Source organism: Capra hircus, chromosome 7 (assembly GCF_001704415.2).
Source record: "Capra hircus breed San Clemente chromosome 7, ASM170441v1, whole genome shotgun sequence".
NCBI classification, from domain to species: Eukaryota; Metazoa; Chordata; class Mammalia; order Artiodactyla; family Bovidae; genus Capra; species Capra hircus.
Window position 1 is genome coordinate 57,494,772 of NC_030814.1, and position 17,898 is coordinate 57,512,669.

General features: G+C 50.7%; 1 protein-coding gene across 1 annotated transcript; it reads left to right on the forward strand.

Annotated features, from left to right (window-relative positions):
- Positions 865–13,854, forward strand: PCDH12 (protocadherin 12). Its single transcript, XM_018050214.1, has 4 exons — positions 865–4,310; positions 7,311–7,408; positions 9,502–9,653; positions 13,007–13,854. Exons 1-4 carry the CDS (start codon positions 1,440–1,442, stop codon positions 13,471–13,473), a joined length of 3,588 nt encoding a protein of 1,195 aa, XP_017905703.1. The 5' UTR covers positions 865–1,439; the 3' UTR covers positions 13,474–13,854.

A 17,898-nucleotide genomic window follows, 5' to 3' on the forward strand; every position in this document is an offset into this window, starting at 1 on the left:
ATGGTGGGGCAGCAGCAGCAGGAGGAAATGAGAAGGAGCAAGCCACCTCAAGGCCACCCAAGCCAGTTGCCCTCTTGGCCACCTCCTGGGTCTCATCTCTGTGACAGGACTCTTGGACAAGAACTGCAGTGGGGAGTGAAGAACTGGAGAAAGGGAAGGAAAGGGAGAGGAAAGTGTGGGAGAGAGAAAGGTATAAAAACCTCCAAGACCAAGGAGTGGGAGGCTGGGGGATTCCCCGGGATAGGAGCTCAAGCTAGAGCAGATGTGGAGAACAATGGGCAGGAGGCTGGGGAGCCAGAAGGGAAGGGGGAGGGAGGCCACACCGTTGGGTCAGAGAGGTCATTGTGCTTCAGGAGCCAAGGCCATGGGGTCCTTTACGATCTGGTCTGTGTGGGCAAGGGACTGCCCTACGGCCAGTGCAGGAGCCAGAGCCAGTCCCAAGGCAGGCCAGACTGTGCAGATCACAACACCCACCTCCAATAACAATGTCATTGCTCATGACTCTGGGCCAGGCTTTCCATGCACAGTCCATTTCATCTCCAAGATTTCTGCCTGAGAGGTCTACTGTTCTAATTCCCATCTCACTCTCAAGATGAGGCCCAGAGAGGTTGAGTGACTTGTCCCATATGACCCAGCTGGGAACTTGCAGGGTCAGAATTTGAACCCAGGCAGTTCAGCTCTGATGGCCACTCTCTCAATCAGCTCTGCTTCCCTTGAGACAAAAACGGGTATTGGGGCAGAGTCAAGACTGAGATGTAGACAAGGGTGGGAAAAGAGGAGTGGGAGAGGAGTAACGGGAGATAAAGGAAACAAGGAGAGACAAGGAAGGAAGAGAGGCCGAGGCGTGACTCGTCCAGGAGGGGCTCGGGCTCTCTGCTTACTTGAACACAGCAGGGGCTCCCCTCCCCTCAGCGGCCGCCTTCCACATGGACAGCACCTTCCCATCCGGCCTGTCCCCAGCCGCATCCTCCTCAGCGGCAGTCCACTCAGCTTCACGGAAACTCTCTTTCTCTAATTGGCATAGAAACTCACAGCCCTCCCTTTTCCTGTAGGTGGGGTTTCCATAGGAAAAAGCTGCTTCTCTGTTTCCCTGGCCCAGCAACTGTTTGGAAGTCAGATCCCCACATCCTGCTTCACTGGGTCCAGTTCCTCTTGGACCGACTCTTGTCCATCACTGGCTGACGGGGACCCACAGTGCCCTGTACCAGGGCTCTCCTGGCAATTTTACCTCATCGGTCCTTGCACCTCTCAAATCTCTTCTGACGAAAATGGCCTTTCTTTCTGTTAGTTCCATTATCTAATGATGGGACGAGGCTGTGCCAACAGGTCTGGGGGCAGGAGAACGGGGCTAATCGGGTCCCTCAGGAAACACTGGAGGCCTTGCCCAGCCCCTGAAGAACTCTAGCAGTTTCTGGATCTAGCGCACTCTGGTGGTAAGCATGATGCGACTTCTGTCACTTCTGGGACTTCTGGGGCCAGGTGGCTACTTGTTCCTTTCAGGGGATTGTCAGGAGGTGGCCACTCTCACTGTGAGATATCAGGTGGCAGAGGAGGTACCGGCTGGCACCGTGATAGGGAAGCTGCCTCAGGAACGGGGCCGGGAGGAGGGGCCTGGCCAAGCAGGGGCTGCCTTCCAGGTCCTACAGCTGCCCCAGGGACTCCCCATCCAGGTGGACTCTGAGGACGGCGTGCTCAGCACAGGGAGGCGGTTGGACCGGGAGCAGCTTTGCCAGCAGCAGGATCCCTGCCTGGTGTCCTTTGATGTGCTGGCCACAGGGGAGCGGGCGCTTATTCACGTGGAGATCCAGGTGCTGGACATCAATGACCACCAGCCGCAGTTTCCCAAAGGTGAGCAGGAGCTGGAAATCTCCGAGAGCGCCTCTCTGCGCACCCGGATCCCCCTGGACAGAGCTCTGGACCCAGACACTGGCCCCAACACCCTGCACTCCTACACCCTGTCTCCCAGTGAGCACTTCGCCCTGGATGTCATTGTGGGGCCCGATCAGACAAAACACGCAGAACTGGTGGTGGTGAAGGAGCTGGACCGGGAAATCCACTCATTTTTTGATCTGGTGTTAACTGCCTATGATAGTGGGAATCCCCCCAAGTCAGGCACCAGCTTGGTCAAGGTCAGCGTCCTGGACTCCAATGACAATAGCCCTGTGTTTACTGAGAGCTCACTGGCCCTAGAAATCGAAGAAGATGCTGCCCCTGGTACTCTCCTCATAAACCTGACCGCCACAGACCCTGACCAAGGCCCCAATGGGGAGGTGGAATACTTTCTCAGTAAGCACGTGCCTCTGGAGGTGCTGAACACCTTCAGTATTGATGCCAAGACGGGCCAGGTGACTCTGCTCCAGCACCTAGACTACGAGAAGAATCCGGCCTATGAAGTGGATGTCCAGGCAAGGGATCTGGGTCCCAATCCCATCCCAGCCCACTGCAAGATTCTCATCAAGGTTCTGGATGTTAATGACAATGCCCCAAGCATCCATATCACATGGGCCTCCCAACCACTGCTGGTGTCCGAAGCTCTTCCCAAGGACAGTTTCATTGCTCTCATCATGGCCAATGACCTGGACTCAGGAAACAATGGCCTGGTCCACTGTTGGCTGAGCCAAGAGCTGGGCCACTTCAGGCTGAAAAGGACCAATGGTAACACATACATGCTGCTAACCAACGCCACACTGGACAGAGAGCAGTGGCCCCAATATACCCTCACTCTGTTGGCCCAAGACCAAGGACTCGAGCCCTTATCAGACAAGAAACAGCTCAGCATTCAGATCAGTGATGCCAATGACAATGCACCTGTGTTTGAGAAAAGCAGGTACCAGGTCTCCACTCGGGAAAACAACCTACCCTCTCTCCACCTCATCACCATCAAGGCCCATGATGCAGACCTGGGTGTTAATGGGAAAATCTCATACCGCATCCAGGACTCTCCAGTTTCTCACTTGGTAGCTATTAACTCAGACACAGGTGAGGTCACTGCACAAAGGTCACTGGACTATGAACAGATGCCCAGCTTTGAGTTCCTGGTGATTGCAGAGGACAGCGGGCAGCCCCAGCTCTCATCCAGTGTCTCTGTTTGGGTCAGCCTCCTGGATGCCAATGATAATGCCCCAGAGGTGATTCACCCCATACTGAGCAATGGGAGAGCCAGCCTCTCGGTGCTTGTAAACGCCTCCACAGGTCATTTGCTGGTGCCCATTGAGAATCCCAATGGCCTGGGCCCAGCAGGCACTAACATACCACTACAGGCCACCTCCAGCTCTCGGCCATTCCTTTTGGTGACTATCATAGCAACAGATGCAGACTCGGGTGCAAATGGAGAGCTTCTCTACACCATTCGGAGTGGGAACGAAGCCGGTGTCTTCGTCCTCAGCCCCAACCTGGGGCAGCTGTTCATCAACATCACCAATGCCAGCAGCCTCACTGGGAGTGAGTGGGAGCTGGAGATTGTGGTGGAAGACCGAGGCAGCCCCTCCTTGCAGACCCGAGCCCTGCTGCAGGTCTTGTTCGTCACCAGTGTGGACCACTTGAGGGATTCAGCCCGTGAGCCAGGGGCCCTGAGCACATCGGTACTCACGGTGATTTGCCTGGTCGTACTGCTTGCTGTCTTTGGGTCGATCTTGACTCTGATCACGTCTATCTGCCGGACGGAGAAAAAGGACAACAGGGCCTACAACTGTCGGGAGGCAGAGTCCACCTACCGTCACCAGCCCAAGAGGCCCCAGAAACACATTCAGAAGGCAGACATCCAACTTGTGCCTGTGCTAAGGGGCCAGGTGGATGAGCCTGGTGAAGTCGGGCAGCCCCCCAAGCATGTGGGCGAGGAAGCAATGATGGAAGCAGGCTGGGACTCCTGCCTGCAGGCCCCCTTTCATCTCACACCGACCCTGTACAGGACTCTGCGTAACCAAGGCAACCAGGGAACGCTGGCTGAGAGCCGAGAGGTGCTGCAGGACACTGTCAACCTCCTTTTCAACCATCCCAGGCAGAGGAACGCCTCCCGAGAGAACCTGAACCTTGCTGAGCCCCAGCCTGGCCAGCCGCGCTCAAGGCTCCTGAAGGCTGCGGGCAGCCCCACAGGAAGAGTGCCTGGAGACCAGGGCAGCGAGGAGGTCCCACAGAGCCCGCCAGCCTCCTCTGCAACCCTGAGGCGGCAGCGGAATCTCAATGGTAAAGTAGCCCCTGAGAAAGAATCAGGCCCCCGTCAGATCCTGCGGAGCCTGGTCCGGCTGTCTGTGGCCGCCTTTGCGGAGCGGAACCCTGTAGAGGAGCTCACCATGGATTCGCCTCCTGTTCAGGTACCTCTCTCTCTGGTCACCTCTGGGCCACCACGAATAGCATCAGACCCCGCCACCCTCCCATTCATTCCTTAGGCTCACCAAGCACCTTAGGATGCACTGGGGGCAGTGGTTCAGCTCTGGAGTCAAAAGAATTTAGCTGTGTGACCCTGGACAAATGACTTACTGTCTCTGAGCTTTAGTTTCCTTATCTATAAAGTAGGGATGGCAGTAAGAGCATCTGCCTCACACAATTGTCACTTAATTCCTATTGAGGACTTACTCAGAGCACCTGGCACAACCAGACACACAGCAAAGGCAGCGAGCAACAGTACCTGCCTTCATCTCATTTGGGCAATTTTCCCTGTGAAGCAAGCTGGCAAGGGCATTACTGCCCCCGGGTCTCAGGGGCTGCCTGAGACCCCAGAGGTTGCCGGCTAGGCCAGCTGGGTAGGGCAGTGGAAACAACCATGGGACTTGGGAGTTAGGCAGATCTAGGTTCCAGTTTTGGCACAGTCACTTTAGGAGCTGGGCAACATTATCTTATTTTCTTCATCTATAAGATGGGAGTTGTGATACCAAACTTACCTGTGTCTACCTCCCAGGGGGTTGAAGATTAAATGGGATGATGAATGGGTGTGTCCTAGGGTTTACTGGACACAAATGGAAAGCTTTTTCTGGGATGGGGCCTGATCTCACATCTATATCGACTCCTCTGAACCCCAGATCATTTCCCTGTGATCAAGGCACACTTCTGTCGTGAGCCAGGCCATCAGCTCATGTTTCCTGCAGAGCAAGGACATAGCTTCCTTCCCCCACTTCTTCCCCAGGAAGCCACCTGGAGGCGGCCCAGCTGCTCTTTCAGGAGTCCTGCCCTGGCTCTGTGCAGCCCCAGAAGTGTTGCCCAGAGCCATTCATTCATTCACCTATTCATTCATCAAATGCTTAATGAATAAGCTCTTTGTGTCAAATCTGGTGCTGGTGGTTGCCAGAGACAGCAGAGAGCAGGCCCTGCGGGTGACCCTATTGAAAGAGAGAAGGGCACCCAGGTGAGATCGACATAAAGGTAAGAGGCACCTTGCCTAATTCTTGTGTCTTTCCAATAGCGTAGTGCTGCAGTGGAGTCAGATCTGGGTTAAAATTCCATCCAGCCCTGCCTCTAATTGCTAGGTAGCCCCTGTGAGCCTCAGGTGCCACATCTGCAAAATGGGTATAATAGCATCCTTTTCCTTGGGTTACTGAAGAAGGACATGAGATTAGATACCACTGGACAGTTAGTGAGTGCTTATCCTGAGATCTATTACTAAGTGATTTATAGATGTTCACTCATTAAATACTCATATCCACAACCAACACATGGCCTGGGTCTTGTTATTATCCCCTGTTTTACTGCTGAGGAAACTGAGCCTCAGGATTCCTTAAGGTCACACAGATGGGAAATGGAGCAGGGGAAGATTTAGGATTTGAACCTGAGTCTGACTCGAGTCTGACTCTAGCTGTGAAATGACCCAGAATGACAGCACATCACCTAGGGGCTGGCACTCAGGGTGTGTCCCTGAAGTATCGGCTGTCACTCAAGAAAAGGGTGGCAGGTGCCTCAGGAGGGTTTCTGGGCCTGGGCCAGGAGGTGGGAATGGCCCTGAGGCAGCAGTGGGGCCCTAACACTCCCAAGTCACAGTGAAACCCCAGTCCCAGCCACCTCCCCTTCCAGACCTCCTCTGAGGTCGGCCCTTTCTGTCACAGCTGCCCAAAGGGAAGAGGGATCTCCTCAGCAGGGAGGTGAGTTGGGCCCGGGAGGCAGACACAACATTTCTAGGAGTAACAGCCCAAACCCCTCGATTCTGTGGAGCATTTTAAACTTTAAAACCACCTAATTAATCCTGACAAGCCTGAGAAGGCTGGGTAGGATTTTTAGAGTCACCTTAGAGATGAGGAAACTGAGATCTGAGTACATCTAAAAACCTGCCTGTCATCACACACCAAGCTAGAAATGACTTTGACTTGGCCTGTTGCTTCCCTCATAAGAGCCTGTGGGGCCTAGCCCTGAACATCTCACCCACCTCTGTCCCCATTCACCAGCCTTTCTGAAACTCCACTGTCTCCTCTGGCCTTTCAGCTTGAGTACCTTCTAACTGAAACTCCTTTCACCCCTCGCCCAGACTCTCACCCTCTCTCCACTTGCTAACCGTCTATGGAAACTCCAGGTCTCAGTAGAGGGGCCTGTGATGCACTATGAACTCAGAAAACATTTGCTGAAATAAGTGAATGATTTCCCCCTGTAGCCACACCCCCCATACACACACACAAGTGCCTCCTTGCTCTAAGTTGGATGAGGGGCTTTCATCTGCTCCACTTCACCTCTATCTTTTCCCAACTCCGATGTAAGCCCCCATAGTAGCCCACATGCCCTGTCTCCCCCAACTGTTCTCCCAGGCAGACTGGGAGTTCCCTGAGGGCAGCGACTGGGCCGTGATCTCATTCTTACTCCCACAGCAAGCACAGGCCCTGGCACAAGCAGGCTCTCATTAAATACTTGTCGAGTGAATGAAAGGATGAATAAATGGTTCAAAGACACCCTCTGCCTTCTTATAACATAGTTACATCTGACCCACCAACATTGGCTGAGTGTTTGAATACTGCTGAAGAGGGGGATATAACACTTTAAGATGATTCTTATTGAAGTAATAATACATTTATAGTCAGGAAATGCCTTTTCCACCCCCATCCCACAGTGTCCACCGGGAGCAGGTCTCATGGGGCCCCCCAGAGGGCCCTTATTCTTTCTCTCAGACACCCAGTTCCCGGGAATCTGTAGTTGACACAAAGCCAAGCAGGGAACCTGCCTGCACACATCCCTGCCTCCGTCACCATCACTGTTCACCATCCCCCATCCGATCCACAAACATCTGAAGCTGGAGGAAAGACTATAAAAAGAAAGCGCCGGCATTGAGGGAAACATCCGGTAAGGAAGTGTGCTGGGTCGGAATTGTGTGGAGTCAACAGATTTTTCCTGTCTTGTAGCAAATCTCCCAGCTGCTGTCCTTGCTGCATCAGGGCCAATTCCAGCCCAAACCAAACCACCGGGGAAATAAGTACTTGGCCAAGCCTGGCAGCAGCAGGTAAGCAGCACGTAGCCCCAACTCTGGCTTCTCAAGCCCCCTCCCCACCAGCCTGCCCTCACCCCTGCAGCCTCTGTGCTGCAAGGAAGGGTGAGCACATTCCAGATGCTACTTCCCTGGGAGACTGCAGAGAACAGCACCCATCCCCCCACCCAGACAGCTTGGTCCTGGAGCTACTGTATTAATAGTATTTACAGGACCCAGAGTCAATAAGGAAATGACTTCATCCCTGAGGCTCTATCTGTCCTCTGACTTCAGAGGGACTAGACTATGGACTTTAAATCTGCAACGTTCAGCCTTCTTGCTCTTGACCCTTAAATATAATATGAAGGTTCCTGGCTAAGGATATGGGTATGTGGGTGTGTTTCTTTGGGCTGTCCTAGAATTAAAGAGACCTCAAGAGGACAACTAATTTAACTCCCTCTTGTTACAGATGGAGAAACTGAGGCTCTAAGTAGTTTGATCCTACCCAGCTACGTAAACTTGAGTAAGTCAGATCAAGCCTCAGGCCTGCAGTTTCTCATCTGTGAGATGGAGGTCGCCACTTCCTTGTAGTGATGGGGTAAGAATTTAGTGACCACAAGTGTTCTAAGCCTGTGGCCCAGTGCCTGGAACAAAGGAGGTATACAAACAATGCTAAGTCCTTTCCCCTTAAAGTGACTTTGCTCAAGGTCAAGTAACCAGTGAGTGGCAAAGCTGGGATTGGCTCTCAGGACACTCACTTCCAGTTCAGTGCTCTTGTTGTGACAACTTATAGTCATTTTGTTTGGTTGGTTTTTGGCGAAAATATCTAGAAACTCTGTAGAGTAGGGGTGAGCACATATACTCCAGAGTCATCTCAGCCTGCCTTTGAAATCTGACTTCATCACTTAACCTGTGGGAACCTTGGGCAAGATGCATAATCTTTATAAGTCTTGGTTTTCTCATTTGTAAAATGAGGATGATAACAAGAGAAGCCCTTACAGAAGTGAAAGGTTTGATGAGAAGGCGAATATACCTTGCAAAGCATATGTCTGACTCAGAGTAATTGCTCAATAAACATTAGTTGTTGTCATTACTTGCAAACTTGCCACCTTCCTGCTGAAATGGCCATAGAGAAAAAGCAGCAAGGACCCCAGGCCTTAAAGGCTGTTGGGGAGCCTTCCCAGATGCTGGGATGAGAAGCCAGGCCTACCCACTGTGCTGAGGTAGTCCCAGGAACTGGCCTCCTCAGTGACAGAGGGCAGCCATGGGAGGGAGAGGCCAGGGAGATAGCAAGAAACCCCATAGTAGACTCTTAGTAATTTTGGGATGCCTTACCTCAGCTGCATCCTCTATTGACCTGCTCTTCTGGTCTGGGATTTAGCCTCAAACAAGGAGAAGGGAACATTCAGTCATTCAGTCCACCAGGTATTTATTAAGCACCTACTATGTGCCAACCTCTGTTCAGAGCACTGGTGAGAGAAGACACAGACAAAAATCCTTGCCCTTGGAGACCTCCCTGATGGTCCAGTGGCTCAGACTCTGCATTTCCAATGCAGGGGGCTCAGGTTCGATCCCTAGTCAGGAAACTAGATGCCACATGCTGCAACTAAGACATGGAATAGCCAAATAAGTAAATAAAAATAGATACTAAGAAAAAGAACCCTGCCATCACTGGAACTCATACTCGGCTGGAGGGATGGAGAGATGGAAGGGTGATTGCGCTGGATCAACCAAGGTTTACTAAACTCCTACTCTGTACCAGGTAACAAGAAGGAACGGAGGGACAATGGTGAATAATATCTGTGCATTCAGTCACTTTTGTTTGCTGAGTGCTTACAACACTGTGCTAAGGCCTTTACCTGCGACACCTCATTTTATCCCCACAATGCCCCGTAAGGTGGTTGTTATTTATTGCTCTCATTTTACAGATGAAGAAACAGACTCAGAGTAGGCAAGGGGGCTGGGATCAAGAAACCCAGGTTGGTCTGACTCTGAAGCCTGGGCTGGGAACCTAGTTCACTTTGCAGATGAATGAATGCTGGCGTGAATAGCAGAATATTCATAAGCAGGAATGAATGAATCTGTGTGTGAATTTCCTCACTGGTGGAATGGATTGGCTTCCTCTGCAGGAGTACAATCCCAGACACAGATGGCCCAGGCGCCAGGGCTGGTGGCCAGGCAGAAGCAGACCAGGAGGAAGGACCCCTGGACCCTGAAGAGGACATCTCTGTGAAGCAGCTGCTAGAAGAAGAGCTGTCGAACCTCCTGGACCCCCACACAGGTAGGGACTTCCCAGGGTCACCCTGACCCCACTTCTGCCCCTACAGTCCCTTCCTGTGCCCTGGCTTCAGAGGGCTGCTCCAATCCACTGCAGGGAAACACAGCTAGTCTATTTCTGAAGAAGACTATCAGCAACATTTTTTACTTCCCCTGGAGCTTCAGGTCTTCATTTGTTTAAAGACCAGATTCGTCTTTGATTATGCATTTAAAAAATCATCAAAGAATAGTGAACAATTACTGAGCTCTTGGTGTGTGCCAGGTACTAAGGAAGAGTCTTGTAGGCATAATCTCAAGGTAAGCTTCCACACAGTCTTCTGAGGTAGACATTAGGAGTTCCAACTTAGAAATCAGCAAACTGAGGCTCAGAAAGGTATCACAGCCTGCCCAGAATCACCTAGCTCATCAGTGATGGAAGGGAAGTCAACCTGGGCCCACCTACCATTAGGGGACCTCTCTTTCCCTCCTAAACCACTCATCTGCATTTCTTTAATGTGTTTGAAGACCCCTTTACCATGAGAACTCAAGAATCTGCTGGCCCTCCCACACCTCCCTGACAACACACATCAGTCAGCCTCCTCCAAGTAACACACACTAAATCTGACCTATGCTGTGGTTTTCTGTTGCATAGTTAATAATCTATTTCTCATCTGGTCATATTCGTGTGCTGAAGGCATGGCAGGGATTTCCCTTTCCTTGGTTAAAAAAATATAGCTAATATTTATTGAGTGCTTTCTGTGTGCTAGTCCCTCTTCCAAGTGCCTCATGAGAAAATCTTCTGAGATTGGGACTTTTCATTATCCCCATTTCATAAAGGAAAAAAAAACAAAACTGAGGGGCCAGGGTTTTAATAATTTTCCCAAGGTTGTGTAGCCTATGGTTATTAACCCAGGCAGTGTGGCTCTAAATTAAAATTAAGTAAAATGAAATCTACTTAAAAGTAAGTAAAATGAAAAATTCAGTTCCTCAGTCATACCAGCCATGTTTCCAGTGCTACATGTGGCTAATGGATATTGCTTTGGACGGCACAAATACAGAGAACTTTATAGGACTGCATTGTCTAGAATGTAGAGCTATGAGGTCCATTCCAATAGCCAATAGCCATATGTGAAAATGGCTGGACCAGCTGAGATGTGATAGAAGTATAAAACACACTCCAGAGTTTGAAGACTTAGTATGAAAAAAGAATGTAAAACATCTCATTAATAATTTTAAAAATATTGATTACATGATAAATGATATTAAATATAAAAATTTACATAAATTAATCTCACCTTTTCTTTTTACTTTTTAAATCTGGCTATTAGAAAATTTCAGATGACCTCAGTGCTGGTGTTATATCTGTATGCCCCAGCTTTGTGCTGGAACCTGTGGGCTTAATTCCCATGTGGTCCTGATTCCTCATAGCACAGAGGGCAAGAAACACAGGAGGATGGTAACAAGTTGGAGAGCGAATAGCACAGCAACAGTAGCAGAGCCTGCGCTGCCCATAGGGCTGGACCGTGATGGGGCTACTGGTGAATGTGCCTGACACTGGGGTCTCGGTTGCATCAGGTAAAAGCCCCCCTGGAGGATGTGATGATGCTCATATTTTAGTGGCTGCATGAGCTCACTGCATCCTTATAGCCACCTACAAGATAAATGCTACTATCTCACCACTTTATAAGTGAAAAAAAGAGGCTCAGAGAGATTAAGCAAGTTTTCCAAGTTCACACTGCTCATAAGCTGCAAAGCTAGGAAATCAAACCCCAGTCTGCCCAGTGCCCACCTGCCTCAGAGTGAATTCACCATCATGTTTCAGCCATTCTCCTACACTCCACTGATTTTCTCATTCCAAGCTTCATTCCTTCTGAAGCCCTCTGACCCTTATACAAGGAAAAGCCTGATTCTGTAACACCAAAAGAGTTCCAACCTTATTACCCCGGAGTCTCAGGGAACTAAGGTTTACATTTCCCAAATGTCCAGGGTTAATATTTATGTTCATTCAATCATTCAATAAACGTTCACTGAGCCCTGGGCATGGGCTGGACTAGTCAGAAAGGGGCTGCCTCACAGCCTGCATAGCCCCGCACTGACAAGGCAAGACCAAGACTCATTTATCAATAGAAACAGCATTTAGCTGTATTTTGGAATAACTTTTCAAAATCACAAAAGTAATATTTGGTTAATAGAGACAAATGTAGATAAACAAAAAGGGAATAAATCATTTCTGCCCGGGGCAATTTCAGCTAACACTTTGACTTCTCCCCCTCCAGTCTTTCACTCTGTGCACAGGCTTTAAACCGGCTCACCTTAAGCAAGTATTAGATACACGTTAAAGTAGTTGTTGTGCTTTTTCTTTAAAGATACAGATTCTTAACCACAAGGCCTATGCTTTGTCTCCTCTGCCCTGGCCTCTGTAACTGGGCCTGGGACTGGTCTCCTAAGACAGGATTTTCTGTTGAAGAGATGGCAAACGGAGAAGTGTGATGGTGGGATTCCGGGTCAGGGGGACTCTTGTTCACTGCCCCATGCCTTTCCCGGGACAGCTCTTAGGCAGCCAGCCCCTTCACAGGTTTCCTGCAGCTTGAGAGGCGAAGGCTGAGGTGTCGAGAGCGTGTGGTGTCGAGAGCGAGCGAGCGACAGTACAGACCTTAGCAGGCCAGGGAAACCAGAACCACAGGTGAGCACCTAGCATCCAGGGAGAGAGCAAGAGCACATTCTCCAGACAGCGGGTCTCAGTGGTTCAGTCACAGGGGGCTTCCAATCATCAGACCTGGGGCTCAAATCTGGGCTTGGGTGCCTAGTAGATGAATGACTGAGCTTTCCGGAAATCGTTTCCTCATCCATAAAATACTCTTGACTTCAAAGGTGTGTGTGGAGGTTAAATGAGATACTTATGTAAATTGTTTGGCACAGAAATACTTAATAAGTGGTCACTATTATTATTATTATGAATAGGAAAGGAAGGCAGCAACAAGCCAGGAACTACAGCATTGGCTAAAAAGGGGAATCCCTCCAGCTCTCCCATCCTCAACTAGTGGTGTCTGTCCTAAGGGAGTGAAAATCCTGGCTGTACAGGGACGGCTGGAGGCCACCTAAACCCGAAACACCCCTGGGGACTGGGAGATGCTTTAGAAAGAGGCCAATTTCTAATTCTAGGCCTTCCTCCTCCCGCGGCCGCGTCCTCACTCCAGCTCACCAGCGAACCTCAGTCGCTGCCTTCCTGCCCAGCGCGCTTCCTCGTCAGGGCCTCTTCCTTCCCGCCCCCCTCCGGCCGCCCCATCTGTCCCCCCCATTTCCCTTCCCTCCTTTGTCTGGCGCCCCGCCCGCCCGGGGCTCCGCCCTCACCGGCCGCGTCCCCTTCGCCCCCTGCAGGCCTGGCCCTGGACCGGCTGAGCGTCCCCGACCCGGCCTGGATGGCAAGACTTTCTTTGCCCCTCTCCACCAACTACCGTGACAACGTGTTCTCCCCGGACTCTGCGACCTCGGAGGAGCCCAGGACCTTCCAGACGTTCGGCAAGGCGCCCGAGCTGAGCCCGACAGGCACGCGCCTGGCCAGCACCTTCCTGTCGGAGATGAGCTCGCTGCTGGAGATGCTGCTGGAGCAGCGCCCCGCCGTGCCGGTGGAGGCCGCCTCCGAGGTGCTGCGGCGGCTCTCTGTCTGCGGGAGGACCCTCAGTCTAGACCTGGCCACCAGCGGGGCCGCGGGCTCCGAAGGCCTCACGGGCCTAGCTGGAAACAAGGGGGCCGAGAGCAGGACCAGCAGTGGCAGCAGCAGCAGCAGGGGCCAGTGGATCCAGGAACCGGGGACCCTGGGGGATGTTAGGAAGCCCAGGCCCTGAGGATTCTGGGACAGGAACTGGTGTCTCTCATCTTTGAACTCACTGACCAGAGGTGGCCTGAGAACTTTAGGGTGATGGATGCTGCCCCACAGAGGAGGCGGGAGCCCCAGGACAAAGAGCTGGCTGACCAAAGCAACCCCATGTTAAGTGCTGGCTCTACCTGTGGAATTTTTGGAGGAGGGAAGCAGTTTGTGGCTAAGTGTTTGCTGGCAAAACACATGGAAGGAGAGCACAGAGGGTTCATCCTCTTTGCAAAATAGATGCCAAGGAGCATCCCAAGTAGGAAGGAGGGCCTGGTTGTACCCTGGAGGGTTGGGGACTGGATCCTGGGGCACCAGGCAAAGCTCTCTGACCTACTAATAAAAGGAAATACAGTGGGTAGTTACCCTGTTTGCACCTGTCAGGAGGGACAGGGAAAAGGGAAGAGTAGGGTGAGGGTTGTCATCCAGTCGCTGGCCGGAGTGTCATTGTGGGCCTGGATGGGAGGGTGCATAGTGTTAGGTCAGCGGTGATGGACATAGGTACACTTGACCCTCGCTCCCCTATTGCTACAGTATCAAATAATCCGCTTCCCAGGTGAAAATTAAAGCTAAGAAAAGCATGAGTATTTATAGAGTATTAACAGGGGCCAGGCACAAGTCTTTACAATAGGATTTCATTTCATTTCCTCACAACCAGAGGAAGGGAGATGTTATTATCCCCATTTCACATACAAGGCCATGAGACTTGGGAGAGGCTGAGTGTCTTGCCCAAGATCAAGCAGAGAAAGGAGGCAGAGCCAGAAATTGGAACTAGGCTTGTCCAACACAAATACCCATGCTCTCGACTTTGGCACTAGACTGCCAGACAAGGAAAAGATAGGAAGAGCTACCACAGGTGGGCTTTTGCCAGAAGTGGACTTGCCTGAAATCCCCTCAGGAAAAATATTGAAAAGAATATTTCCAAAGCTTCTCAGGCTGCATATCTCTGCTCTTCCGAGTGCAGAGTGATGGGGACTTGTCACGGACCTGATGCAGGCTGGGCCTCTGCAGACTCCTGTCCTTCCTTAGCAAGCAGCCCTTCAGGTGCAGAAGTCATCTTTCCAGACCCACTGATCGTGGGTAAATCTTCTTCTGTCACAGCAGTGAATGCAGGCCCTAGAGGACAGTGTGTGAACTGGGTCTATGAAATCAACACTGACTGCAACAAACCTTCCAGGGGAGGAGGGGATGAAAAAAACAGCAAGTATTTTCCCAAGGTTCAGCCTTATAATTTTCCTGGAAGTTTCCAAACAGTCTATTCAGCTTCTCGACAATGTGGAGGCTCTCCCTGATACTAAAGAAAAAATTTCTGTGCCTCTCCTTTCGTCCTTTTCCAGAGCTCAGAACACATGTTCACTGTTCACTGAAAGGTGCCAATCATACTCTCATCTAGGGATAATGAAAACCATCCAAACTTGGAATGTAGTGAGGCATCATTATTCTATTATCCCATTTTACAGATGAACAAAATGGGGCCCCCAAAGTGCTTCAGGAGCTCTGGGAGGAGGGTCTCTTGGACTCTGATATCTCACTCCAGGGCAGAATAACCTCTTTACAAGATCTGTGATTTGCAAGTTCTTTGGTTCCCCAAGCCAATGAAAGAGGCTGGGGGACACCAAGCAGGTAGGGTTTCCAATCTGACCAGCAAGGCACCTGGCCCAAGGCAACACTTGATGAATACTTGTTGAATGGAAGAAAAAAAAGAAACAGTGGGTACAGAAATGCTACAGGATTCCCTTTTCTCTATGCTGGAGCTCCAGGTATAAGACTTCATTAGAAAAGAGAAGGAAAAAAAAAAAAGGTTCCATTACCTGAAAACAGACTGAAAATCATAGCACTGGAGTAGACAGTGCTGACCCCCAATCACTAGTGGATTTTTAGTGCAGAGCTGATGTTGGGCGATGGAGAGAAGAGATGAGAAGAGGAGATGACCTAGGAGACTGGAACCATTGCTCACAATTGGATCACTGCCTCCCTCTAGTTCAAAAGACCTAAATCTGTAATCCTTGGAACCTCTGCATACTTGGCAAAATTTTGTGTACAGGCTTTTTTTCTAGGCAGAAGATACAGAGTTATCAGATTTTCAAAGGAACATGTGACCTATAAAAAAGGTAAGCAGCACTGCTCAAGTCACTAAACCTCCACCGACAGGCAGTTTTAATCACAAGGAGTCTGAACGCTTTATTGCCAAAGAAATGGCAAGACAGGAAGGACTGACTGGCCCAGAGCCACACAGCAGGCTTGTGGCAGAGCTAGCATCTACATCTGAAATTCAGATGATGTTCTTTCTGATATATCAAGGGTCCTTAACCTGGGGTTCCTGGTCGAGCTTTGGGATCTAAAGACCTGCTGAATAGCATGCAAAATTGGGAGGATGAGTACTTTTCCATGAGAAGGAGACAGTGCTTTCATCTGATTTTCAAAGGGGTCTGTGACCTAAATAAGATAAGGACCACTGTGATCCTTGATTCCCCACAGAATCTGGAGAACTTGTAGGTAGAGTTGTTTCTGAGGCAAACGACCTTTGATCAGGGCTGGGGTGTATGTTGGTGAGCCTTGGTGCTCTTGCCCAAACCTGGCAACCCCTCCAAGGGCTGATGTCAGTCCTTTCCCCCAAGAAACAGTTGAGAGTGAGACAGTGCGTATGCTGACAGAACTGAGTGTGCTGAACGGAAAGGTTACAGAAACTTCTTGACATCAGCTGAGATGTCAGAGCTGAAGCTTTGGACATACTCAAACATCTTCCACCAAGATGGGCTCTGTCCCCTGGGAGACTGAAGGAGCAGGCGAGCCAGCAAGCACTCGGTTAAATGTCGTCTTAATTTGGAAAGCGCAGGGGGACATTTTTTTTAATCAATAGTCAGCCATTCTCCAGCACTAGCAGCGCCACAACGCAGTGCTCACTTGGAGCCCGGGGGCAGTTTCGAGACTGACAGGCAGCCTCCCTGCCTGTCACCCAACTTCAGCTTGGCAGCTCACTGACCCTACCTCTCCTCTGACTGAAATGAGAGGGATATGGCAACTACCACCCTTGGGACTCTGGAGAGAACACAGCAAGACAGGAACAGGACGGGAAGAGTTTCAGCACAGGCTCAGCCTGGCACACAGTGTGCACCTAGAAAATAGGTCAGTATTTTCCAGTCCCTACTGAGTAAGTAAGTGGGTACAATATAGTGGGTCAGGGGTGGGAGGCATGATCAGAAACATTCATTCAACAAACATTTTGTATTTATGAGTAATTACTAAGGGTCAGAAGTAGCACTAGGAATGGCAGTGGGGGGAGGGGGACACAGAATCATTTAAATATTTTAAAGCAATTGCTATGTGTTGGGTAGTCTTGGCACTGGCTGATGTCAGGTGGAGAGAAGATAATCCATAGAATCACTCATTCACTGAATGAAATTTACTGAACATTTGCTTAATGCCCTGCACTGAAAATATAATGAACCAAACAGCGTCCACAGTGTCAGTGAAAAGTTAAAGTGTTCGTCATGTCTGACTCTCTGTGACCCCATGGACTATAGCCCACCAGGCTCCTCTGTCCATGGAATTCTCTAGGCAAGAATACTGGAGTGGGTACCCATTCCCTTATCCAGGGGATCTTCCCAACCCAGAGATGGAACCCTGGTCTCCTGCACTGCAGGCGAATTCTTTACCAGCTGAGCCACCAGGGAAGCCACAGTGGCAGGGCCTTCTGAAACCAGCATCTCCAGATAAGGAGACTGAGGCAGCAGAGCCTTGGCAAAGGGCTCACTGCTGAGGGTACCAGGGCTCCAACACTGGGTCATCTGGACCCAGGCTGGCCCTGCTAATGGGGCCACCCCCTAGCCTCCCCTCACATTTCCTTTCAGGGCACTGACAATGAGTCATTAATAGCGGAATTTTAATGGCAAAAGCACAGCAGTTCCAGAGGCTGCGAGGAAGCCCATCCCCTGAGGCTGTACAGAGACCGCAGGGACTGAACAGCTGAGGATTTTTGGTCCCTTGACAACATTCCTCTCACGACTCTCCATCCTTCCTTCTCCACAACGGGAGCTTAAAAATATCCCCCCTCTGTATCTGGCATGCCAGATTGGATTAGCACTTAATTTGTAACAACCGATGGGGAGGGAGAGCCCTACCTGGTCATCACCACAGGAGGCCCAGGGTCCCCAGACTGTCTGAACTGCCCCTTGGCCCCAGGCATGACCAGAGAAGCTGATAATCAGAGAACCCCCAGTGACAAAAGGAGGGGAAGAGGCTGGGGAGTGGGGCTCCATGGGAAGGCAGGAAGTGACACTTTACACAGCGGGTGCCCCAGGAAAGTTTACCAGCTATCTGAGGGGACCTGGGCTCTGTGCCCAGCTTTATGAGGGGAGCACTCGGTTAACCAAGTTCTTTACTGCAGGATTTCTTGGAACCTTGA

Bases quoted from the DNA above. Each gene is read 5' to 3' on its own strand.
- PCDH12 (XM_018050214.1), top strand. From the start codon at position 1,440: ATGATGCGACTTCTGTCACTTCTGGGACTTCTGGGGCCAGGTGGCTAC. The intron at 4,311-7,310 runs GTACCTCTCTCT...CCTGTCTTGTAG, and splicing joins TGGATTCGCCTCCTGTTCAG to CAAATCTCCCAGCTGCTGTC. The intron at 7,409-9,501 runs GTAAGCAGCACG...CTTCCTCTGCAG, and splicing joins GCCAAGCCTGGCAGCAGCAG to GAGTACAATCCCAGACACAG.